General features: G+C 37.2%; 1 protein-coding gene across 7 annotated transcripts in view; it reads left to right on the forward strand.

Moving 5' to 3' along the window:
* The window catches only part of Tank (TRAF family member associated NFKB activator), a 94630-nt gene that overhangs the window by 12871 nt on the left and 54661 nt on the right, over positions 1–27098 (forward strand). For all 7 annotated transcript variants that reach the window (XM_042683476.1, XM_042683481.1, XM_042683480.1 and 4 more), the window contains exon 2: positions 17843–17990. In XM_042683476.1, coding sequence (XP_042539410.1) covers positions 17892–17990 — 99 coding nt within the window. In that variant the 5' untranslated portion in view covers positions 17843–17891. The remainder of the gene's footprint in view (positions 1–17842; positions 17991–27098) is intronic.

The following is a 27098-nucleotide window of genomic DNA, read 5'->3' on the forward strand; positions in this document are numbered from 1 at the left end:
CTGACATTTAACTGTAGTCAGAACCCACAAGGGGTATCAAAATGAGTAAATGAGAAAATACACATGTTCCACATGTATATACTTATTTTAACATATACTTAGAATAGTCAGGTTATGTGTTGTATATAGATTGGTGTATGTGAAGTAGGGCTGATTTTGAAGGAATACAGGCTACCTATTTGGTGGGCAAAAGTTCACCTTTTTCCTCAACTAATGGCTAATACACAGGTAATAAATTGTCTTTAAGTGATCTTGGTAGAATTATTAACTCTTGAAAGCAATTATTTTTGTCACTTTTTGATCACTTTTAAAGATGACCTTAGGCAGCGTCTTTGTTTTATTAGGAAAAGAGTTTGAGAAAGTAATAGTGATCTTGGGGAGATATCCTAGACAATAACCTGATTTTTTTATCTTTCCCTATAGAGATGTAGAGATAAACTGTAATGAAAATTATGAATAATAAATAATGGAAATAAATAGCTTGAGTAGCTGTAATCTGCAATAGCTTTTACTTACCATCAGTACTTTTCCTTGACAAAAAAAAGTCTTAAAAAAAAAGTTCATTGCATTGAGGACATTCATTGAACTAAGGAAACTAATGTGAATTCCATTTGCCCCGCTTTTTTTGTGCTGACCCTGGCCCTTGAACTGAGAGCCTGGGTCCTCTGAGCCTTTTTGCTCAAGGTTAATGCTCTATCACTTGAGCTGGTGGTTAATTGGTCTGGCTTTCAACTGTGATCTTCAGATTCCAGCTTCCTGAGTAGCTAGAATTACAGGTATGAGTCATTGGTGACTATGTGAATTCCATTTTAATGGTATTTAGCAAGTTGAAAGTGTGAGTCCTTGAAATATTTGCACTAGATTCAAGTTTGAAGAATTTTCTGTTAAGCACCAGAACAAAACACAGTTATGTAACTTTGCTGTGAAGAGTCTCTTACTGTAAAGACAGAAATCGAAGACTTCACAATATAAAGGATATATTAAATTGCTTGAAGAAAATTTATTGGAATCAATAATAAATTTACAGTTTATTTTATGACATTTACTGATTCCACATTTCTCTTAATCTTGATGTTTTTCAACTTTTTACACGATCTTAGCCAAAAGGCCAAGAAACAATGTTTTTCAGCTTTTTAAAATAATCCTCACAAGTCATAGAAGACAGTAATAGTTGTTCCTTTCCATACCATTCTGTTCTGTTCATTCTCTAGACCTCTACAGACATTCTCTGCTTGTTTCCTCATCTATAAATATCCTTATTATATGAGTTAGGAAAACATTGAGATTAGCCATTTTAAATTATATCTTTCCGCTTCCATCTCTAGATTCTAACATGGCCCCTATTCAGGGAGAGACTATGCCTTCAAGGTCATGTGAAGTTGCAAATGGTGATGCTTGTCTTGTTATCCTAGCACTTCAGTGGCAGGGGCAAGGTGATTGAAAGCTCATAGCCATTGTGGGCTATATAGCTAGGACTATTACAAAACAATGAAAAGAACACGTATGTCCAGTTACACCGTTACACTGTTAAAGCCACAGTATTAGATAAACAGTCTGAGAAAAAATACAGTTATGTGCCTCATAGTCAATGCTGTACAATACAACCTACATAGGTAATAGTCTATACCATCTAAGTTTGTGTAAGCACTCTGTGTAATGTTTGCACAGTGACAAAATCAACCAACAATACATTTTTCAGAATGCCTGAGGTTCAGCAACAAATGCCTGTAGTATAGAGAAAACCAGGAAGTGGGGCAGAGCTGAGACTCATGGGTGTGGTCTTTGTGAAATAAGAGATAAGAGAGAATTTTTCACCAAGTTCTATATAAAATATATATCAGAGCTTTGATTTGATCAGAGGAGTAGTCTTATTTTATAGTGACAAATTTAGCCAGCCACCTTATAGAAAAAAATGTACAACTCAACTTCAGACAATGCTGAGTCTATGATATTTAACTTTCTCATATCAACTGCCAAATTGGTACCCAGAAATAGTTTAGCACAATGTACTGTGGGTATAACCCATAAACAAAGTTTATAACCTATAAAGTAAGACTAGAAATGTAAACTGTCATTTGAGGAATTGGCTGCTTGTGCTACAGTAAATACTGAAAGTAGAAAATATTCGTGTTAAGAATGATGGTTCTTGCCAGGTGTCAGTTGCTCACGTTGTAATCCTAGCTGTTTAAGAGGCTGAGATCTTCTAGTTCAGGCAGAAAGTCTGAGACTTTTGTCTCTAACCACTGAAAAGCAGGGCCAGAGACATGGCTCAAGTGGCAAAGTACCAGCCAAGCTAGCAAAGTGAATACAGGTCTTTTAATTCAAACCCCAGTGACAGTGAACATTCTCTTCTGTTTCCCTTCTTCAAATAATTAAAATACATTTATGTTTTTGAGTGTCTTTAAATCTGCCTTAACTACATCCAAGATAGAGGATGTCTTATTTATGTGCATGCACTATGCTATCGAATGATTCCTGCTTTTCCTGTTACTTCTGAGAAGACAAAACATACAGTTTAGACCTAAAAAAGATATTTCTCTCACTTTGAAAGGCTCTTTCAGGACCCTCACAGGGGACCATGCAGAGGCAGGCAGGCAGGCACTGGAGAAACATTATTGTAATGTTTATTAACGGGGTCATATCACCCTGGGAGAGGGAGCTCATAGCATCCGCCCCCATTCAAGTAGAAGGTGGGTCTTGGGGAAGTGAGGTAAAATGCATTGGTGGGTGGGTCTGGGTGGAGGGATTGGCCAGCTGTCGGTGGGAACTCCAGGATAGGGAGGAGCTCAGGTCTCGGTGGAGCTGAGGACCAAAAGTTGGGATAATACTAACATACTTAATCACCAATTTTCTCTGTTAAAGTGGCAACTTTCTGGCTAGGTCCTAGTGGCTCATGCCTCTAATCCTAGCTACTCAGGGAGCTGAGATCTGAGGGTTATGGCTCAAAGCCAGCCCAGACAAGAGAGTGTGAAAAAAAAAAGCTGGAAATGGAGCAGTGGCTCAAGTGGTAGAGTGCTAGCCTTGAACAAAAAAAAAAAGCTCAGGAATAGCACTCAGGCCCTGAGTTCAAGCTCCTGGACTGGCACCAAAAAAAAAAAAAAGTGGCAACTTTTCTGAATTACAGCAAGGTTTTGAGAAAGGCTTTCCTAGGACAAAATGGAACAGGTCATTTCCTTTCCCCATCCTGAAACTGCTTTAGATTTAAATAGATCCTTTACCACAAGTATGCTTTATCACAAGTGAACCATAGCAGAACATTTATCTAAAAGTAAAATAGACAGCAATGGGGCAAGCCCTACAGAATCCTTCCTCCTCTCCTAGGTCACCCACACTGTACCTCACCCCTCAAGAAATTAAGCCTTGATGGGCACTAATGGCTCACGCTGGTAACCCTAATTATGTAGGAGAGAAATCTGGAAATCACAGTATGAAGCTAGCTCACACCCAAAGTCCATGAGACTGATCTCCAATTAACCACCAAAAAGCTGTAAGTATTGCTGTGGCTGACATGGTAGAGTGCTAGCCTTGAGCAAAAAAGCTCATGGACAGCACTCAGGCTGTCAATCCCCAGGACCAGCACCAAAAAAAAACAAAAAAACAAAAGCCTTAAAGAATTGCAAATCACTCCAGTGGAGTAGAAATGATAGAAATCAAATCTTTCAAGTTTGTGAATCCTAATATGTATAAGTGGTCAAAGCGAGATCTTCGTTTTCATCTGGTTTTATCTATCTTGGAGCTGGAGTTCCTAAAGCATCACTTTTTTTTGTTTGTTTGTTTTCTTGAGATTGAACCTAGGGCCACATTCACGCTAGGCAAACAGTACCACTGGAGCCACATATTCCCCACTTGTTTGTAAATGTTTTTGGTTTTCTTGGCAATTCTTGGTTTGACCTTAGGATCTCACACTTGCTAGGTAGGTTATGTGCTTATCCACTAAGTCTCTCTACCAGTCCCTGTATTTTGACATAGTCTCACTAAATTTTTTGGGCTAGCCTCAAAATGATAATCTTCCTGCCTGTAATACCCAAGTAGTTGAGATCGAGAGTGCCTAACCTAAAGCAGTCCCACAACCTAAAGCACTCTTACCTTTGATTTTTACTTTGTTTATCCAAGAAAGTTGGTTGGTTAACTATAATGTGGCAGCATGTTACTAGCTCCAAAGACAACGGTCTTAAGACACTGTGTCTATGAAATAACAGAAGTTCATTTTAAAAGAGTAAGAAAATCAGAGACTGAGACAGAAGGATTGTGAGTTCAAGGCCAGGTGGGCTAGATAGCAAGACTCTGTCTCAAAAAACAAAACAAAAAAAAGCCCAGTGCCAGTGGCTTACACCTGTAATCCTAGCTACTCAGGAGGCTGAGATCTGAGGATAGCCCTTCAAAGCCAGCCCAGGCAGGAAAGGCTCTTTATCTCCAATAAACCACCAGAAAACTGGAAGTGGCACTTTGGCTCAAGTGGTAGAGCTCTCGGCTTCAGCTAAAGAGCTTCAGGGACAGCGCCCTGGCTCAGAGTTCAAGCCCCACGACCCACAAAAGGAGGAGGAGGAGGAAGAAGATGATTCCACATTTAGATAGTATTGAATTTAAGGGAGGGGTGGGGATGGAGGAGGAGGAAAAAGGGAAAAAAAAGGAAAAGGTGGAAATTGTCAAGAATTTTTTTTCCTGAGAGAATATCTAAACTGAAGGATGAAATTCTAGGTTAAAAGGCTTAACTGCAATTAGCAGGAGTTTTAGAATATTGAATATAAAGAGAAAACATCTTACTGATTTCCGGAGGGGGATGAAATAGGTTCAGTAGAGTACTGTGTATCATAATGGGTTTGCACTTCACCAAAACAAACAAGCCCAACAGCAAAGCTTTTCAAATACTGAGGAAAAATTACTTCCAAATTAGAACTTTTACTCTGGCCAAACTATCAGGTCCAAGGGTAGATGGTATTTTCAGTTATGCTTCCTTTACACTCTTGCTCTGAAAGCTATATTAATATCTGGACCATCAAATGGAGATGTAAAACAAGAAAAGAAAAAATGGGATTATTGATAGTACTCAGTTCGAGAGAAAGATGGGCAAAGGGAAATGGTAAATTCAAGGTGAAACAAAGTCCTAAGATTAAGGCTTTCTGTCAGGCATAGAGAGCAGCTAATATAGAATCAGAAAGCTCAGGAAAGTTTTGTCTGAAAATATAAATTTGATTTAAAGCAAAAACATATCTGAAGTGTATAAATATATTAAGGTGTCATATTAGTGACCATAGGAAGAAAGCAAACTATTTTTTTCAAAAAAGTTTTTAGGAAAGCAGAATTAGCACTGAGTATTATCAGCAAATACGGTAAAACTGAATGGAATGCTCATCTAACAAAAGTGGCATATAATTATGTTGGAAAAATGAGAGAAGGGAGGGGATGTTTAAAGACAGCTGAGTTCATATTATGTGTGGGAGGACAAAATTGACAAATCAATAATGGCAATATTGCACATTTATTTAGAGATACAGAGATAAATATAAAAAAAGAATCAGCCAAAAGTGTTGTTGCCAAGGTGAAGCAGGAAATGAGAGAGGAAAGCAGAGGACTGTTGTTTTTCTTAAGCATGCAGAGCTATTTGACTCATAAAGGTAGATGTATATATAGCGTTAGCAAAGAAAATACATAAAAACTAAATTAAGAACAAAAGAACTAATGATTGTGCTTTTAGGTCAGAGAAACCTAGATTTTTCTGATTCTTCCATTTGCTAATTCTATGACCTTAGCAACTTACTTACTCTTTTGAATCAAGTAGTTTCCTCATCTGCAAAAGGAAGACAGTATTTGATCCTTCAGAGAAAAGATTAAAAACTAGCTAGTTTATATAAAGTACCTGGCAAATACGTGTCAATTTCTACTCATGTCTCTAGTATTTCCAATGAGGAAATAGAGAACAACTCCTTCGTTGTTGGAGTGCTTGCCATTTGAACAGAGTTTAAATTGTACTTCTGGTCCTTGGCTTTGGGCCTCTTTAGATTTTGAAGGCATGCCATTAGAAAGTATCTTCTCTCCCAATTTTGGTAGTTTGAAAATGTTAAATAGAATTGGTATAATTAAGTATCAGTAAAGAGAATATAAAACTAAAAGGGTCATTACCACTTAAGGAAGGGCTCTGGCTATATTCAAATTTCTCCATGAGAGTTCCATTAATAGTAAAAACATTTGTTGTATACTCTGATGGATTATGGGAATTTCATAGATCCAAGATCAATAAAGTGCTGTTGTTCTGGGACATCTGCCAAAGTATCAAAATACTTCCTTTTTAAAGAAAAAAAATGTTCTACCTTGGCAACTGCTATTTTTGTTTCTGTATTCTATATCCTCATGGAATAATTCACAAAGCAGATCAATGGGGTAGGAGCAGTCTGTGAACCATTGTCCTGCTTTGATTTGTAGTATTTTGTGATGCTTTACCAGCTATGACTTGACTCCTTATGATAGTGATTATTTTTTTTAGGTCTTGGAGCTTGAACTCTGGGCCTGGGCACAGTTCCTCAGCTCTTTAGCTCAGGGTGAGCGCTGTACCACTTTAACTACAGCACCACTTAGGTTTTCTGGTGGTTTATTGGAGATAAGACTAACACGGATTTTCTTGCCCAGGCTAGCTTTGAAGGTAATCCTCAGATCTCAGCCTCCTGAGTAGCTAGGATTATAGGCATGAGCTATCAGTGCCTGGCTTATAATAGTGATACACAAAATTATCATTCAAGAAGTCTTGGAAAGGATTTTTTTTTTAACCACCTTGAATGAGTCTAATGTGCTAACCTGTAGGAAACAAATACCCTAGACTACAAACTGTCTTAGAGAAATGAATGTGTTTCATAGAAAATGTAGTTTAACTAAAGACTGAAGTTTGTAATTTTTATAGCATCTTTAAAACTTTTTTTCAGGGACAAAAAAAGTAAAAACATCAAGTCATTTTTTTTTTTTTAACCAGTTCTTGCTCTTCCACAGTAGGATGGCACAGTAAATGTTAGAATTTACTTGATCTGAAACTTAACATTTATAAAAAAATGAGTGTTGCCCTAAAAAAACGAAAGATTCTGTTTGGGCCAAAAAAGCTTGTCAGGCTACTCAGATTTTGGGTCCTGTCATATAGAATATTTAACAGTTGGAGTGAGAGTATATTGCACATTATAAAAGTATTAGATCTAGCCGGATGGCTAACACCTGTAATCATACCTACTCTGAAGAGTGGTACTGGAAGTCAGCCCAGGCAGAAAGTCCATGAGACTCTTAGCTCCAATGAACCACTCAAGAAAAGCCGGAAGTTGTGCTGTGGCTCAAGTGGTAGAATATTAGCCTTCAGCAAAAGAAGCACAGGGGCAGTGCCCAGGGGCTGAGTTCAAACCCCAGGACTGGCAAATATGTGTGTGTGTGCGTGTGTGTGTTATAATACATATTATATATAATGATATGTACTATATATATATTAGATCTAGTTTTAAACTTAAATTATGTATGTATATTTATTTAAAGTCATGCCTTAAACATCTTGGGAATGACTGGAAATGGAAATGTGAAAGTTTCTGAAACTTTTATTTTCTCATTGCCATTCTCACAGTTACTTCTAATAAAACAAGTTTTGACTTGCAAACATTTGCCCAAGAGCCTGTAGGTGTCCTCGGGGAAATTAAAAGCAGAGCTATCCCAGTGGTTAAGAGCACAGAGTACAGCTTTATAATTACATGGCCTTTGCCTATTCCTCTTTATCTATGGAATATTCTCGAGGCTAAATGGCTGCTCAGCAATTTTAAACTATGACTTAAAGAGAAAACAAGCTTTTTATGTAAAGCTCTTTCACCTCCTGAAATATTGCTCTCTATCGAAGAGGTTTGTGCCTTCATATTCTCCATTTTGTTCTGGTGTGGTTAATGACTTGGGCATCATGGAAGAACAGCTGTTTTACTATCTCATAAGGTTTTGATTGGTATTTTAGAAACAACATTATCCTTTGTCCTGTATAGCCTGTAATATTTATTATACTTATGTCATATGAGGGAGTTTTTTTTTAAGATTACTGAAAATTTTATATCTACAGATGATAGATGCAAACTGCTATTTTGAAAAATCATTAATAATGTTATTTTATTATTATAAATTTGGTAGAGAAACATGAGAAATCACATTCAAACACTCTGCCAGAGGTTTACTTTTTCTGTTATTTAACTGCCTACCATTTGATTAATAGGCCTTTCAGAAGACAAAAGACCTATGCTATGCTTTGTATATATCTTAATTTTTCTTCTAACATTCTAAATAAGTGAGCTTGTCCCTTTTTTGGTTTCTATGTACAAACAAAAAGTGTACATGTCATGGTATAGGAAAGTACAATAAGAGTTCCAACTCTACATTATTTCCTTATTAAAACTATGGGAGGGGTTCCTACATTTTCTTGGTAAGAGTATTCTGGCCATTTTAACAGTTTAAAGAGTCACATATAAAACAGAATTTATATGTCCAAGTGAGAAAGTCATACTTAGCTGTCAGTTCTTGTCAGCTTTTTTTTCTGTGGCAGTACCTAGTCTTCAACTCTACTTCATGCTCTTTTCTGTATCTTTCTTTCTTTTCTTTTTTTCTTTTTTCTTTTTGTGGTTGGTCCTGGGGCTTGAACTCTGGGTCTGGGTGCTGTCCCTGAGCTCTTCAGATGAAGGCAAGTGCTCTACCACTTGAGCCCATAGAGCCACTTTGGTTTGCTGGTGGTTAACTGGAGATAAGAGTCTCATAGACTTTCCTGCCTAGTCTGGCTTTGAATAGCAATCCTCAGATCTCAGCCTTCTTAGTAGCTAGGATTATAGGCATGAGCCACAGGCGCCCGGCTTAGTGCTTCATATTCTTGTTTGACTTTTTAGCTCACTGCTGGCATTCTACCACCCAAGCCATCCCTCTAGTCTGCAGTTTTTGCTGCTGGCTAGTTGAAGATAAAGTCTTGTGATCTTTTCTGGCTTTGAACTGAGATCCTCTAAGGCTCAGCCTCCTGAGTAGCTAGGCTCACAGGCATGAACCCCTGGTACCCTGTGAGCAATTTCTTCATTCTTCTTGTAGGTTATCACTCAGTTTGTTCTTTCTCTTCATTATTAATTATTTCTCTTACATCATTTTTGTCCAAAGCTGAATTTAGTGCCTCCCCCTGCTCCAAATTTTCTTCCTGTTTCCTTGTATCTGACTATCACAACTGTTCCTCTAAGGTTTTGAAAAATGACTTGTGGACTATCTGCAACAAAATCACCTCGAACATTTTCCTAATTAAAATGCAGATTTCTAGACCAATATGAATTATGGGTATCTGAGCACTGGTTTCTTGCCTTCTTTTTTGTCAGTCATGGGGGCTGAACTTGGCCTGTGCACTGTCCCTCAGCTCTTCAACTCAAGGCTAGTGCCCTACCACTTGAGCCACAGTGCCACTTCCGGCTTTTTCTGCTTATGTGGTTCTGAGGAATCCAACCCAGGGCCTCATGTATGCCAGGCAAGCACTCTACCACTGAGCTAACTTCCCAGCCCCTGCTTTCTTGCTGTTTGTCTATAAAGTTTGCCACTAAATCCTGTTAATTTACTTAAAAATGTCTCAAATCATCTTTCAATCCCCTTTCTCCTGTTCTTATTTTAAGCCCTTAACTTAAAGCAATAGTATCTTGTGAGATATCCCTACTTTGGCTCAGCCTCCTGAGTAGCTAGGATTACAGGTGTGAGCCACCAGTACCCAGCAGTGATGAACTTAATGACCTTGTTTGTGGCTTTACATCGGGCACAATTTGTGTAGTAAGTACTCCATATGTGATTCCATATGTGGCATGACCACTGGTCTTTTCTATATCATTTTGGAATTAAGAACTTGAGAAATCCAATTTACCTTATGAACACATCTCCATGTCCTTAAACCCTCTATTTCTCCCTTAATGTAAACAAGTAAGAAGTAAAAAATGACAGTGAGAATGGCACTCAATTGCAATCTGCCCATAACTGAGTTTCTATGTAGTTTATGTAAGTAGTGCTCTCTGCCATTCTGAGGAGTACCACTTCACTCATGGTCTTTATGAATAATGCAGCATACATGGTGACCTGGATTGTAGCCAGTCTTGATACTCTGACCTTTTTGCACTGTTATACTAGATTTGTGTAAGTAGAATAGACACTGAATGCAAAATGCTAATGTCTTCTTCTTAGTGCCTCTGCTTTTCCAAATATTTTTTATCTTATGCTCTATTTGTTGAAAGTCTTCATGTCTTTCAGGACCCACTTGAACTGTTACATCCCCTGTGAAGCTGTTCATAATCTCACTTATTTTATTTGTTCTATCGAGCCCTTATCTTGCTTGTACCTTTAAGAGATTTTTTTTCTTTGTAGGAAATGAACTGAAATGCATAAATCTGGAGAACCGTTAGATGAGGTCTTACAAATACTTATGTTGTGCTACCCTGACCACCCCCCCCAATATGTTCATACCTTTTTTTTTAACACATTTATAGATGACCTCTTAGAATAGGTATTTTGTCTTATGTCAGTTTCACTGAATTATGAGCTCTAATTAGAGAAAAGGGCAGTGACTGTCTCTTTCCCAGGGAGGAAAGTAGTATATACTGAACATTCAGAACTGAACCAGTAAGGATAGAGTTCTTCCCTTTTAGAAGCTCTCAAAGCAGCACTTGAAAATAGGCACATAACTGTAACAGATAAAAATCATGAGTATTTGTACTTAAAGAACAAAAGCAATATTGAACAACAACTTATGTTCTTTATATCTGATTCACTTAATATTCCCAATAAGTACAAACTATGCAATGAATGATATGACAAGTAATGCTAAAATAAGCTAATAAGTAAACAGCTAGAAAATTGTAGATAAGCATTATTACTAAAGTATTTAGAAGGGAATATATGCATGTAATATTTTCATGTTTAATTTGCAAATCATTTAAGTATAATTTGTATAAAGTTATAAATTTTTATAAATATTTTAGATATATAACCAGAGTGTAATATAAGGTTTTAATATAAACTAAAAATTACTACTCCATTTAAAGTTATAGCATTATTAGTGAGAAAAAATAAGTATCCTATTTTTTTTAACAAAAGTTTCTGTGCTCTGTATTTGTTTAGTAATACTATATAATCGTAAAATTAAAGGACATTATATCCAGCTCTTTCATCCTACAGTAACCATTGTTTGTAAGCATCTTGAAAAAAATGCTCTGGCTTAATCAGTCATTTCTGTAGAAAACATCATTATTATTCCTAAGAATTGTCTCAGGTTCACAAGTTGTCCTCATCAGGAAAACCAAGCTCAACAAAACATGAGAAATGTACATGTCCTGGCTTGTTTTAGTGAAGAATAAATGTTTGAATGTTTTGAGTGACCAGAAAATAGGAACATAACTGTAACAGATAAAAATCATGAGTACTTGTACTTAAAGAAGAAAAGGAATATTGAGAAACAAACAATATATGTTCTGTATGTCTGATTCACTCAGTAATCCTAACAAGTACAAACTATGCAATGAAAGTAATGCTGAGAAACTAAACATTCAAACCATCTTTATAACAGTGGGAAACTTATTTCAGAAAGGGTGACTGCTATTTGACAATCATATCAAAGAAATGGTGAGGTTATTCATATCAGTTCAAACCCCTATTGAAACATCAGCTAAGCTTCTTAATTCTTGTTCTACCTATCTTAAACTATTCCCTTTACTATTATATTCTTAGATTACTACTGCAGCAGTCCATCTAGCTGGAAAATGAAAAAGGTGAATGGAAAAAAGTCCTAACTTTATAAATAAATGTGACCACTTACCTTTCCCAAACTATAGTGCTATTTGTAGTAACATATATAAGTTATAGCTGATGGTGCTTTCCTTCACAAGAGTAGGTTTCATGTCAGTGATGTTGTCATAAAATCCATTATATCCAACACATCTTTCTTAACAATTGGCACTCAATAATTATGTTTTATCAAAGAACATATCCAATATGCTTTGCAACTGGCTTTAATGAACAATCCTTGAACTAAGAAATTTGAAGATTTAACCCCATTTGTAACACTGCTGTGTAGCTGTAGGCCAGTCATTTAAGCCTGTGAGTCTTATCAGCAAATGGAATATTAATAGGAAATGAAAACTTGGTGAAAATACCTTGTTATACGCCACACAATGCCTTGCCCACAGTAAGCAAATATTTTTTTTCTAATGCAATTGAATAGAAATGAGATACATTTTATTAAATTAGATTTTTGGCCCCAGCAATGAACATACTTTGTTGGGACAAGGAAACTACCAAAGGAAGAAATTATCTTTCTTGCTTTTAATGGAGGAAAGAGGAAGTAGGTTGCTGCCCACAGATTTTCTTGGTGAAACCTTCTGGGATAGAGAGATTGGGAATCTGCTGTCCTCTGGTTTACTTTCTTGATGGAACCACTGGGGATGGAAGAGAAGTAGATTACTGCTAGAAGGAGAAAGGTGGATGGGTGAGTCAGTATTGAGGCTTCCAGAGAATTGCAAAAGGGAAGGTCAATGTATCCAGCTAGTCTGGCTGTCTTCTGTGATGTAATATCAAATTTCTTAATATTTTCTTTATGTAGTAAAACAAAACCAATGAACTAAATTGAGAAATAAAGTGAAACCATAAACAAAAGAATGTTTCCAAGACAGGTTATTATAGTTTGGAACTTCTGGATTTGGGGAACAAGGCTGCCCATGAAAGGTGGTATACACACTTGTAATACCAGCTAGATTATGGTTCTAGGCAAGCTTGGGCAAAAGAGAGGCAGGGGAGAGAAAAGAGAGAAAGAAAAGAGAGAGAAAAGAAGGAAGTTGGGGGGGAGGGAGTTAGCAAAGGCATGTCCCAAAAAAGAAGTATAGTGTGATAGCCCATGCCTGTAATCACACCTATTCAGGAAGTAGAGGTAGGAGTATTGCAACATGACACTAGCCTGGGTAAAAGTGCTAGATTGTCTGAAAAATAAAGCAAAAAGGAATGACAGTGTGGCTCAATGGTAGAGCTCTTGCCTACCAAGCACAAAGCCCTGAGGTCAAACCCCACTACTGCCAATCAGTCAATCATGAATGGTAATGGACTTGGATCTGAGCATGTTTACTATAAATGAAAAGCATTTTTCTGAAGCCTGGCAACTTTTGCAGAAGGCCTACCAAAATTTAATTGAAATGTAACTGTCTCCATTGTGAAATTAATTTTACACTTAACAAATGCCTTGAAAAATAGTTGAACACATGGCTTTAAAGTTCAGCGTTAATATTCTAAATCTGTCCAAATAAATAAGCTAGATCTCAAAAACTTGCCTTTTTCTCTGGTCAGAGTCAGTAAGCTAACACCCATTTCACCTCTTGATTGTGAACTAGGAATTAAATATATTGTTTATGTATTTATTTATACTGAACAAAACTTAATGCCTCAGCATACATTCTTATTTCAGGAAATTGTATGTGGAATTTACTTAGTAGCTCCACTTAGTGACATTTGTATGGTCTAATTCAGTGACCTAAAACGAAGGCTTCGCATAATTTTCTTGCATATGATGCAGCTACTTTTACTTCTGTATTCACATTTTTAAGTTTAAAATAATAAAATAATGTACCTTTCTGATGGAACAGACATATATTTTAAACTCACAGACTCAAGAAATCAAGTCCCAACACCATTTTTATAATGAAGAGGAAAAAAAAAAACCGTGTCACAAAAAATTTTGTAGCTTTTACACAAGGTTCATTCGATAACACAATGAAGTGTGATGCTAGATAGAGCCCCAATTCAAGGTTATCATTTATCTCAGATTATGAACTCAGGTATGGTTTTCACTGACAATTTGCTGTTATATGTTCAGCTTTTGAAGATGACAGATAATTTAGTGGCTTTAAACCTCTTATTTCTGCATTCATATATGTCAGTATACTATAGTCCTTATGAGATATATATATCTAGATATACACATACTATAAGGAGTGTGTATATATATATATATATATATATATATATATACCTTCTATTTTAGTCTCGTGTATTTTTATAGTCATATTTTTGAATGAAAATGTATCTAAATAAAATATTCTATGTGACACTTTGTATTAATGCTAATTGCTTGTGTTTCCATAGTGTCTTACAACTAGGCAGAAGTCCCAGCAATGTTAATAATCCTAACAAGATTCATCATTTTCCTAAGCAAAATGACTAAAGAATTACTATTCCTTCAGTTCCGAAAGCAATGACACTGTGATTCCTGTAACAACAACAACAACAAAATTGCTTCGGGAAGCAATGACTATAACCCCTGGGTTTAGCTGGGTGCCAGTGACCCATGCTTGCAATCTTAGCTACTAGGAGGCAGAGATCAGGAGAACTGTAGTTCAAGCCTGTCTGAGCAGAAAATTCACGAAACCGCATTTCAGCCAGTAGTTGGACCCGGTGGCATATGCCTGATACTCCATCTGTGGTGGGAAACATAAGTAAAAAGATTGCTGTTTAGGACAGCCAGGGACAAAAGTTTTTTGCAATAGCAAAAATAAGAGTAGAAAGGCGGGAGGTGTTACTCAAGCAGAGCATCTACCTAGCAAGTACAAAACTCTGATTCAAACCCCAGTACTACCAAAAACAAAATAAAGACCCTGGAATTTTTGTTTTATTAAGTCTGACAAATGAATTATGGATAGGGGTTGGAGGCATGGCTCAGTTGGTAGAGCACTAGCCAATGAACAAAAGCAGCAGGTATCAAATTGAGTCCTGGTCTTGGACCTAAAGAAGAAAAAAAAGAGTTTAGGGATATAGTTTGCATCGTAAAATGAAAGATTGCAGCTGCTAAGATTGAAATATTACTTGTACCTGTGTGTTTACAGGACTCTTATGGGAGGCCAGGGATCTAACTTTGTGGTAGAACCATGTGTTTAATATGTACAGGGAACCTGTGTTCAGTTCCCAGCATAAACAAACCAAACAAAAAAAGACATTGTTGTTTATGGTTGGTTGTTGGCAACATTATCAAGGCAACTCAATGAGAAAACAAAAAGTCTTTCAATATACAGTGCCAAGAAACCTAGATAGCTTCACATATTCACAAAATGAATCTAAATCATACCTCTTATTCACAAATAAAACTTTTAAAAGGAAATGTAGGTGACAAATCTTCATGACCTTGGATTAAGCACTAGATTCTTAGAAATGGCATCAAAAGGAAGTATAAGAAGCTTAAGGAAAAACTATAGGTAAATTGTAATTCATGAAAATTAAAAGGTTTTATGAGTGGTTGCTATTAAAAGGATGCAAAGAGCTTTGACCTGCAATGACAACTTTCCCATGACAACAAGCCTTTCGTAGCTCCTTTATTCTTCTTCAGAAGAATAGAAGAAAAAAAGAAAGAAGAAGCCCTAAATCCAGAGCCCCAATTCCTCAATAATATATGTAAAATTCTCAGAATGCTATAAAATCACCATGGTCTTTGGACAAGAACAAATTACTTTTGTGTGTTGGCTGCTCCTCTGTCTTCTACTATCCTATAGAGGAAAAGCAAGGCTTATAAAAGAAAGAGAAAAAGGATTTGAATAGAACTTTCTCCAAAGATAAATGACCAACAAGTACATGGACGTTGGACATCATTAGTCATTAGGAAAATGCAAATCCAAACCGCAATTTGGTATTACTTCACACTCACTAGAATAGCTATGATTTTTTTAAATGGACTGTAAGAAGGTGGGTGAGGATGTAAAGAAATTGGAAATGTTTTATGTTGCTGTTGGAAATGTAAAATGGTACAGCTACTAGGGAAATAGTTGACGGTCCCTCAAAAAGTTAAACAGAATGACCATCTGAGGTCTGGGAAGGGGTGGCTCAGTGGTGAGTGTTTGCCTTGTATGCATGGGGCCCTGGTTTCGATTCCTCAGCTCCACATAAGCAGAAAAAACCAGAAGTGGCAGTGTGGCTCAAGTGGTAGAGCACTCGCCTTGAGCTGAATTGCTGAGGGACAAACGCCCAGGCCCAGAATTCAGGCCCCATGACCGACAAAAAAAAAAAAAAAAAAGAATTACCATCTGACCCATCAGTTCCCACTCCTAAACATATATAAGAGAATTGAAAACATATGCTTGTACAAGTGCATATACACAAATTTTCATAGTAGCTTTATTCAAAATAGTCAAAAAGTAGATACAACCCAAATGTCCAGGAATGAATACACAATGTTGTATATCCATACAATGGAAAATTATTCAACCATATAAAGGTATATTGCAATATGGATGAACCTCAGAAATTTTATTTTGTGTGAAAGAAGCCAGACATAGAAGTCATATATTGAATGATTCCATTTATATGAAATGTCACATGATTCCATTTATATGAAATGTCAAAAAGAGGCAAACCCATACTGACAGTAACAGATTAGTGGTTGCTAACAGATGGTTGAAGAGGGGAATTAGTACTAACTTTTAATAGGTTCAGACTTTGTGTTTGAGGTGATAAAAATTTTGAAATTAGTGGTAGTTGCATATTACAGTAAACATTAGGATGTTGAAGAATATATTTGAAATATTTTTTATTTTTCTATGAGTTATAAATAAAATACAACTTGATGCATTTTTATATTTATACATATTTTATATGTCTCAATCTTTACATTTCTCATTTGAAAATATTTTTACACAGCATTTTTGTGTGCAAAGATAAAATGAAAGATTCTATGACATTAAAAACAGATTATAAAGGATTTTTTCAAAACATGAAATACTTTGTCATCCCTTAATTAATAGATGACTTTGTCTGTTCTGTGTTTTTTGGAGTATTGAAAAAAACATTTTTATGCTTTTTTCAGTTGGACAGACAGAATCAGAGTCATTAGGAAGCTCTCTGCTCAGAGCCAAAGAATGTAGTTAGAGATGTTATGAAAGCTGAGATAAAACTAAATTACCTCCTCTGAGAAAATCATCTGTAGTTTAGAAACAGCAGGGAAGTTGGAAAACTAATAGGTAGTGGGGGGTAGAACTAAACGGATGTGATTTTGCTTTTTTTATTATACAATCCAACAGCAGCTCTCCCTAGATTTTGTGCTAAAATAAGAGTATTTTCACACATTTTAATTGCTCTGTGATAACAACAGTGTGAACTCCATCCACAAACATTTATTATCTATTTAATTTTGCTCTAATTTCAGTGTAGCAAGAATTCACCTTGTAAATGGGAGTAACTGTCCATTTAGTAAGAAGAAATCCCTTCCCACATTGCTATATACTTTTATAGTCATGCTGTACACTTTTATAATAAAACATGAATAATAAAATGCTTTTGTAGTTTCTATTTTGTGGTTAAATTTACAGGTTGCTAATCCCAAAAGTAGCATTTTTAATATATACTTTCAATTGAAATGTATTTTTTTTATTTTATTGTCAAGATAATGTACAGAGGGGTTACAGTTACATAAGTAAGGTAGTATTTTTTGCCAAACTTGTTACCTCCTCCCTCATTTTTTCCCACTTCACCCCCAAGCCTCTCCCAGTTGTACAGATCATTTCCAACCTATTATCTTGTGAGTATCACTATTGCAATTCCCCGTTTGTCCTTTGTCTTGCCATTTTGTTGTTTCCCTTCCTTTCCTAATTCAGATAACTAGAACTCCCCTTTATTAACTAGAATATTAATAGTGAATATTTAAAAATTATAGAAAGCATTTTAATATCTAGCCAGGATTTTAGATTAAATGTTAATGCCTTTATAACCCTTTGTAGTACTTGGTGCTATGTCAGGCCTTATAGGACTGTCTTACGATGCATTTTTTTAAATGAGATTTGTATAACTGAGTAACTGAATTATTTTGATTATTTTTCAGACCTGCCATTTGCTCTGTCCTTTATAGTGATGGTACAGGAAAAAGAGGAATGGATAAAAACATTGGTGAGCAACTCAATAAAGCATATGAGGCCTTCCGACAGGCATGCATGGATAGAGATTCTGCAGTAAAAGAACTACAGCAAAAGGTGTGTGCTTCCTCTATGGGAATCTGCTGCCATAGCAGTTCTGAAACCCTCTTAGAAGACTGAGAATGTATCTCAACATCCATTCTTTGAAAATTGTTATTTATTATAGTAAAGGGAATTTGAGAACATTTTTCAACTGAACATGTTATATCATTGGAAATTGAGGAACTATAATTACTGAAACACAGGAATATATATATATATATATATGGATAAAATTGAAGTTTGTGTGTGTGTGTGTGTGTGTGTGTGTGTGTGTGTGTCTTTAAAAAACATTCTGCACCCTGTGGGAAGAGCTGATTTGATGGGTTCATTTAATGGTAACTGTGTTTGGAAAAAAACTGTGTTTTCTATATGTAATTTTTTTCTTTATTTTTTTTTGTTATTGTTTGGGACTTGAACTGAAGGCCTTGGGCTCACTTATCTCACTTGCTCGCTACTAGTGTTCAACCATTTCAACCACCCTTGCAGCTATCCTTTTTTTAAATTGGAAATGGAGTCTTGCTGAATTTTCTGCTGGAGCTGGCTTTGAACCTCCATCTTTTCTGCTGAATAGCTAGAATTATAGTTGTGAACCATTAGTACCCAGCTGTTCTTTTCTTTTTTGTTCTTTTTTTTACAGTTAAAATAGACTATTTCAATAAGGTCTTTGGTGACTTACTCAGTTTTTTAAAAAAATATGCCTGTACATACGTCATTTGTGCTTAGTACTTTCAGTACCAAAAAGTAAGTAATTTGTGGGACAAAAAAAAAATCCAACTTATAGTTCCAATACATATTTCTCTACTGGTACATGATGAGGATTTCACAGATCTTCAGCAAAATGAGAAAAGTAAGAATAACACAATGAACTTCCTGTAATACTAAATTTATTCCGTTTAAAATTCTGGCCTCTATTCTGATGTTATATTCCATTTTTACTTATAGATTAGAATTTTGTCAACATACATTTTTGTGAAATAATGGTGAGAGTCTGTCTTTGTTTAATATCGTTACTTAGAAGTGTTTCAGAGGTTCCACAGTTCTACCCACAATTCTGGAATTCTCTAGAAGTTACAGGACTCAGCATATAGTCAGATTTATCACTTAGGTTTATTATAGTGACATGGTAACATAACCAGATCATTCACAAAGAAAAACATTATGAAGAGTCAGGAGTCCATATTCAGCTTTCTTATACTCTGCCTGTAGTTTCACAGATTCTGTTACAGTATGCAGAGCGTAAGGAACTCCAGTTGAGATTTAGAGTTCAGGGTTTTTTCAAGTTCAGGATGGTTGCATAGGTACTTGATGTCAACCAAAATTTCAGCTGGAATAGGAAAATAGTAGTCTACCATAGTCTCATTATACAGTCAGAGTAGATTGACATGGTAGTCGTAACCTTATCATTTAGGCAATGTTTTCAAAAGCCAAGTTTCTAGCTGCCATCCAAGGACCAACCTTTGCTTTCTAGAAGTAAAAGCCAAGACCAACCCCAGCCATCTTAAATTATTCTTGCACTGGCAGTTGAAAATAGAGGATCTTACATTTACTCAATTAAAATTTTAAAAAGAGCTTTTACTATCTCATAAAAGTTTGAAGTCGGGCTGGGAAGGTGGCTCAGTGGTAGAGCACTTGCCTTGCATGCATGAGGCCCTGGGTTCGATTCCTCAGCACCACATAAGCAAAAAGAAAAAAACTGGAAGTGGCACTGTGGCTCAAGTGGTAGAGCGGTAGCCTTGAGCTGAAGAGCTGAGGAACAGTGCCCAGGCCCAGAGTTCAGGCCCCATAACCAGACCCCCCCAAAAAAAGTTTGAAGTCATAGGAAATATGCTAGTCATACAGTTTTTAGGAGTTTTTTTTTTTTTTTTTTTTTTAATTGTAAAGCTACTATACAGAGGGTTACAGTTACATGAGTGAGGTAATGAGTACACTTCCTCTTGAACATTGTTACCCCCTCCATTGTTTTCCCCCTACCATCCCCTCCCTCCCTCCCTTCCCCGAAGTTCTTTTTTTTTTTTTGATTGTGATTAAATGATTACATAATTTCAAAGTCACAAGTTCATTCTAACTTCCCTGGAGCAAATTGTCTACCACAGTCTGTAATATATAACAGTGTTCACATGTTATATACCATATTTGTGATCAGCAGCATGGGGATATTTAGTAGTGGTTCAACCAGATGAGCGGGAGTTTTTTGTTTCTTAAGTCCTGTTAGTTTTGTCGTATCACCTAACCTTTTGGATTTAGTATCCACTTATCAGGGAGACCATGTACCGTTTGTCTCTTCGTTCTTGGCTTACCTCGCTCAACATGATTCCTTCTAGCTCCATCCATTTCCCTGCAAATGCCATTATTTTGTCATTTCTAATGGCTGCATAATATTCCATTGTGTATAGATACCACAATTTTTGGATCCATTCATCTGTGGTGGGGCATCTAGGTTGTTTCCATATCCTAGCTATTGCGAACAGTGCTGCAATAAACATGGAGGTGCACGTGTCCTTTTATATTGGTTCCTGTTGTTCAGGGTAGATGCCTAGAAGTGGTATGACTGGGTCGTAAGGGAGGTCAATCTTTGGCTTTCTAAGGACCTTCTAGACTGCTTTCCAAAGTGGTTGTATAAGTGTACATTCCCACCAGCAGTGTAATAGGGTTCCTCTTTCTACACATCCCCTCCAGCATTTGTCGTTGGCTGATTTGTGGATGTGGGACATTCTGACTGGGGTAAGGTGGTATCTCAGGGTTGTCTTTATTTGCATTTCCTTCACCACCAGGGATGATGAACATTTCCTCATGTGTTTCTTTGCCATTTTTATTTCTTCATTTGAGAAGTCCCTCTTTAGTTCCCTTGCCCATTTAGTAATTGGTTTGTTAGGTTTGGGAGGGATTAGTTTCTTGAGTTCCCTGTATATACAGGATGTTAACCCCTTGTCTGATATATTGCTGGTAAATATTTTTTCCCAATTAGTTGGTTGTCTTTCTAGCTTAGTTGCGATAGATTTAGCTGTGCAGAAGCTTTTTATTTTAAGGTAGTCCCATTTGTCGAGTCTCTCTCCAACTTGTTGTGACCCTGGGACTCTGTTCAGGAAGTTCCTTCCTGTGCCTATTAGTTCAAGTGTCTCTCCTACTCTGTCCTGCAGTAGTTTCAGAGATTCAGGTTTAATGTTAAGTTCTTTAATCCATTTTGAGTTGATGTTGGTGCATGGTGATAGGCTGGGGTCCACTTTTAGTTTTCTGCATGTGGCTGCCCAGTTTTCCCAGCACCAGCGGTTGAAGAGGCTGTGTTTCTTCCATTATATGTCTTTGGCTCCTTTGTCGAATATCAGCTGGCTGTAGGCCTGTGGATTTATATCTGGATCTTCTATTCTGTTCCATTGGTCTTCGGGTCTGTTTTTGTGCCAGTACCATGCTGTCTTTGTTATTATAGCTTTGTAGTAGAGTTTGAAGTTCAGCATGGATAGCTCTCCCATATTGTCTTTATCCCCTAGAATTGTTTTGGCTATTCTAGGTCTTTTGTTGTTCCATATAAATTTTTGGACTGTTTTCTGTATTTCAGTGATGTACGTCATTGGGATTTTAATAGGAATTGCATTGAATTTGTATATTAGTTTTGGAAGTATCACCATCTTTACTATATTAAGTCGGCCTATCCAGGAGCATGGGAGGTCTTTCCATTTCCTAGTGTCTTCTGCAATTTCTTTCTTTAACTTTTTATAGTTCTCATTAAATAGTTCTTTTACATCTTTGGTTAGGTTAATTCCTAAATATTTTATTTTTTGGGAGGTTATTGTGAATGGGGTTGCTCCCTTTATTTCCCTCTCTTCCTGTGCGTTATCAGTGTATAGGAAGGCAACTGATTTTTGTGGGTTTATTTTGTATCCTGCTATTTTGCCGAAGTGACTTATGATTTCTAAAAGTTTGGGGATGGAGTTTTTGGGATCGTGGAGGTATAGTATCATGTCGTCTGCAAAAAGGGATAGTTTAACTTCTTCTTTCCCTATGTGGATCCCTTTAATGTCTTTTTCTTGCCTTATTGCCCTGGCTAAGGGTTCTAGGACTATGTTGAAGAGGAGTGGAGACAGTGGGCATCCTTGCCTCGTTCCTGTTTTTAGGAGGATTGGTTGTAGCTTTTCCCCATTAAGTATAATATTGGCTATTGGTCTGTCATAAATGGCTTTTATTGTTTTTAGAAATGTTCCTTCTATTCCTATTTTCTCCAGAGCTTTTAGCATGAATGAATGTTGAATTTTATCAAAGGCCTTTTCTGCATCTGTGGCGATAATCATGTGATTCTTGACCTTGGCTCTGTTGATATGCTGGATTACATATATTGACTTACATATGTTAAACCATCCCTGTGTCTCTGGGATGAAGCCTACCTGATCATAGTGTATTATTTTTTTTATGTGTTTCTGGATTCTGTTAGCTAGAATCTTGTTAAGGATCTTTGCATCTGTGTTCATCAAGGAAATTGGCCTGTAATTCTCCTTTTTGGTTGGGTCTTTGCCTGGTTTGGGGATGAGTGTGATACTGGCTTCGTAGAATGAGTTTGGGATAGCTCCCTCCTTCTCTGTTTCTCTGAAGAGCTTGAGGAGTATGGGTATTAGTTCTTCTTTAAAGGTCTTATAGAATTCTGCTGTGAATCCATCTGGTCCTGGGCTTTTTTTGTTGGAAGACTTTTGATAGCTTCCTGTATCTCATTATAGGATATTGGCTTATTTAATTGGTTAACTTCTTCTTTGCTCAGTTTGGGTAACTTGTATTTCTCTAAAAATGCATCCATTTCCGCCAGATTTTCTTCCTTTAGAGAGTATAGCTTTTGAAAGTAGTCTGTTAGAATTGTTTGGATATCTTGGGTACGTGTTGTGATGTTTCCCGTGGCATCCCTAATCCTATTAATGTGGGTTTCCTCTCTTCTTTTTTTAATTAATCTTGCCAATGGGCCATCAATTTTGTTTATTTTTTCAAAGAGCCAGCTTTTTGTTTGGTTTATTTTGGTTATGGTTTTCTGATTTTCTAATTGGTTAATCTCTGCTCTCAATTTGGTTATCTGGCTTCGTCTAGTAGCTTTAGGTCCCATTTTTTCTTGTTTTTCTAGCTGTTTTAGTTGCAACATGAGATTATTTACTTGGTCTGTCTCCATTTTCTTGATGTGGGCACTGAGGGCAATAAATTTGCCCCTCAGGACTGCTTTTGCTGTGTCCCACAAGTTTCTTTGTGAGGTGTTTTCATTTTCATTGAGTTGTAGGAAATGCTTTATTTCTTCTCTGATCTCTTCTGTTACCCAGGCCTTGTTAAGGAGTGTGCTGTTCAATTTCCATGTATTAGAGAAATTTCTGCGGTATGCTTTGTTATTGAGAGCTAGCTTGATTCCACTGTGGTCAGATAGGATACAGGGGATTATGTTGATCCCTTTGTATTTGCTTAAGTTCTTTGCATGAACTATGATATGGTCTATTTTGGAGAAAGTTCCATGAGCTGCTGAGAAGAATGTGTACTGTGTTGTTTTAGGGTGAAATACTCGGTAATGTCAGTTAATTCCGCTTGAAGTATGGCCTCACTTAATTCGGTAGCTTCTTTGCCAATCCTCTGGTTGGTAGACCTGTCCTTTGGTGAGAGTGGCGTGTTAAAGTCTCCTAGTATTATCGTATTGGGATCTATTTTATTCTGTAAGTTTGAGAGCATTTGTTTAACATATCTGGGTGCACCGATATTTGGGGCATATAAGTTGATGATGGTTATATCCTCCTCTTGGATTGTTCCCTTTATTAATATGTAGTGTCCGTCCTTGTCTTTCTGTACTGATTTTAATGAAAAGTTTATTTTGTCAGATATCAGGATAGCTACACCTGCTTTCTTATTGGGGGAATTTGATTAGTAGATCCTTTTCCACCCCTTCACTCTGAGTTTGTTTGTATGTTTGGCTGAGAGGTGGGTCTCCTGAAGGCAACAGATGGATGGGTCTTGTTTTCTGATCCAGTCCTCAGTTCGTTTTCTTTTAATTGGCGAATTCAGCCCATTTATATTAAGAGAAAGTATAGAGAGATGCATTGTTGTCCCTGCCATTCCGTTTTCCTAAGTTTTTCTTCTTTCCTTTCCTCCTGTGCTTGCTCAGTTAGACTTTGAGTAATGCCTGTTTGGGGCAGGTCCCAGTTCCTGGTTGCTTTCTTCAGGTTGTGTCCCCCTCTTAGAATTCTTTGTAATGCTGGCTTAATGTTTATGTATTCATTTAGTTTTTCTTTGCTATTAAAAGTTTTCAGTTCTCCATCGAATGTGAATGCTAGCTTTGCCGGGTATATCAGTCTGGGTTGGCAGTTATTGGCTCTCAGGGCTCGTATGGTGCTTTCCCAGGCTTTTCTTGCATTCATTGTTTGTGTGGAGAGATCTGCAGTGATTCTAATTTTTTTCCCGTTGTAGTATAGCTCCTTCTTCATTTTTGCTGCATGCAGGATTGTTTCCTTATTATTCAGATCTATCATTTTTACTATAATGTGTCTAGAAGTGTTTCTCCTGGGATCTTGCTTTTTGGGTGTTCGATAAGCTTTTGTGATGTAGTTAAGATGGTCGTTTTTGAGGTGGGGAAAATTTTCATTGACTATCTTGTTAAATAGGTGTTGCATTCCCTTGCTCTGGAATTCCTCACCTTCTTCCACTCCGATTATGCGAAGGTTAAATTTTTTAGCATTATCTGCTTGCTCTTGAATTTCCCTTTGGTTTAATTTGAGTGATTTTTTCATATCTGTCACTTTTTGGTCCAGTTGGTGTATTCTGTCTTCTGTATCTGACACTCTACCTTCCATTTCATTCACTCTGTTGACCGTGGCTTCTATTGTGGTTTGCATGGAGGAAATGGATCCCTTTATGGATTCAATGTTGGTTCTCAGAGTACTGATCTCTCCTCTCTATGAGGTGAGATCAGTATGCATTACCTCTAATTTGGCGTTTATCTCACTTCTTACTGAGGTTTGTGCAGCTTCTATTTTTGCATCCAACTTTTGTTTGATATCCTGTATATGTTTTGATAGTTCATCCTTGTGCTCTTTCAATTTCTGATCCATTTCTCGCTTTATTTCTTGAGTCATTGCCTCCAGCAACCCTTGGATGTAGCTTTTGTCTTCCATTCCTGCTTTGCTCCCACTGGGGCTCTCCCCTGCGTGGCTGCTGGCTTTTGAGGTGAGCTTGCTGTCCTGGGTAGTGGTAAACCTTGTGATTTTTCTCTGTGATTTTCGCATGGGGGTTCAGGAGACTGCTCTTCAATCTTGTTTTGGTGTGTCTGTCTTTGCTTGGTTGCTGATTCCTGTAGGTCGTCAGTTGTTGTTGCAATCCGAGTTCAGTTGGGGTGGTTGCGGGCTGGGTTGGGCGGCCCCGCCGGGTCGTTGAGATCACGATTGGGCGGGTGGTCTGCCGACAGGTCCCTTTGTCGCGCTGCTGGTGCCGGGTGGCTTTGGCGGGATGGAGCCTCTCCGCTCCGGTGGAGAGTGAGCAGGAGTTTTTTGTCTTAAATACAGTATAACAACTGCATAATTCCCTTTCTCCTTTCTAGTTGCTGTATCTACTATTAAATGCTCTTATTTGTATTTTCCTGCTCGCATTTCTCAGAAACCATCATTAGTGTGATTCTGTACTTGGTTTACAAAACAGTGCTCTATTATATAAATAATTTGAGAGAGTTTCCTTGAGTGAATAGGAGGGGATGTAGAGGGACCTGTTATAATGGGCTTTCAACTTTAAAAACCCTGTACTGGTGGCTCACACCTGTAATCATAGCTACTCAGGAGGCTGAGATCTGAAGACTGCCATTTGAAGCCAGCCCAGGCAGGAGGAAAGGGAGGAAAGTCTGTGAAACTTTTATCTCCAATAAACTACTCAGAAAAAGCCAGAAGTGGCACAGTGGCTCAAGTGGTAAAGCAGTAGCCTTGAGCAAAAAGGAGCTCTGAGACAGAGACCAGGCCCTGAGTTCAAGTCTAAAGACCAGTAGGATTGGTGCATGTGCACTCTCTCAGTCACACACACACACACACACACACACACACACAAACAAATACAAATAAATTATTGAAATGAGCTGGGCACTGGTGGCTCACATCTGTAATCCTAGCTGCTCATGAGTCTTCAGATTGAGATTCAAAAGCAGGAAAGTCCATGAGATTCTAATCTCTAATTAAAATCACCAAAAAAACCCAGAAGTGAACCTGTGGGTCAGGTGGTAGAATGCTAACTTTGAGCCCAAATGCTCAGGGACAGAGTCCAGGTCCTGGACTGTATAGGCCTCAGGGATGGCACTTTAAAAAAGAAAAAACAAAAAAAAAGAGGAGCAGAAGGAGGAGGTAGAGAAGGGAGAAGAGGAGGAAGGAGGAAGAGAAGGAGAAGGAGGAGAAAAGGAAATATAGGATGGAATTTGAATTTCTTTTTCTAGTTCAACTTTAAGGCATAATTGTTTTTGTAAAACAAAACAGTCCCAACTTTGTCCTTTCTATTTTGTGATTAGATTCATTAGGAAACTTTGGCCAGGCATGTTCTACCACGCCTGTAATCCCATCTATTTAGGAAGCAGGGATAGGAGATAACAGATTTGAAGCCAATGTGGAAGAGGGAGAGGGAAAGGGAGGGAGAAGAAGGAAGGAAAAGACTGACAATTTTGGGTTCTATAAGAGTTTAGAAACTTAGAATTTGGGAAGGAGAATATTGACATGTTTTAAAGCAGAAATAAGAATTCCTTTTAAATTCTACTCTCACTGGTAAAGGGTAAACAACTGCCAGTTTAACCCCTTAACTATAGTGGAAGAATCTTTTGCTTCTGGGAACTTGGCTTGTGGTATTTCATTTGGCTGAAATAGTTTTCCTATGGCTATTTTCATGGTTTCTTCTCTTACTTAATTTGAATCTCTCCTCTCATCCCACCTTTTCAAAGAAGCCCTTTCTGAACATCCTGAATGTAAGAGTAGCCTCTACTACATTCTTCCAACCCTCCTTGGTTATTTGTTTTTCCTTAGAGGATATATTACCTAGACATTATATCAGGTTTGTTTTGTTTTATTTACTTATTTGTCTCCTGATAAGAAAGTAAGGACCCATGAGATTGAAGCCTTGTCTTGTTTAATGGTATATCCCCATTGCCAAGCGTAG

Source organism: Dipodomys spectabilis, unplaced genomic scaffold (genome assembly GCF_019054845.1).
Source record: "Dipodomys spectabilis isolate Male_0828 unplaced genomic scaffold, ASM1905484v1 ptg000081l, whole genome shotgun sequence".
Classification (NCBI taxonomy): Eukaryota; Metazoa; Chordata; class Mammalia; order Rodentia; family Heteromyidae; genus Dipodomys; species Dipodomys spectabilis.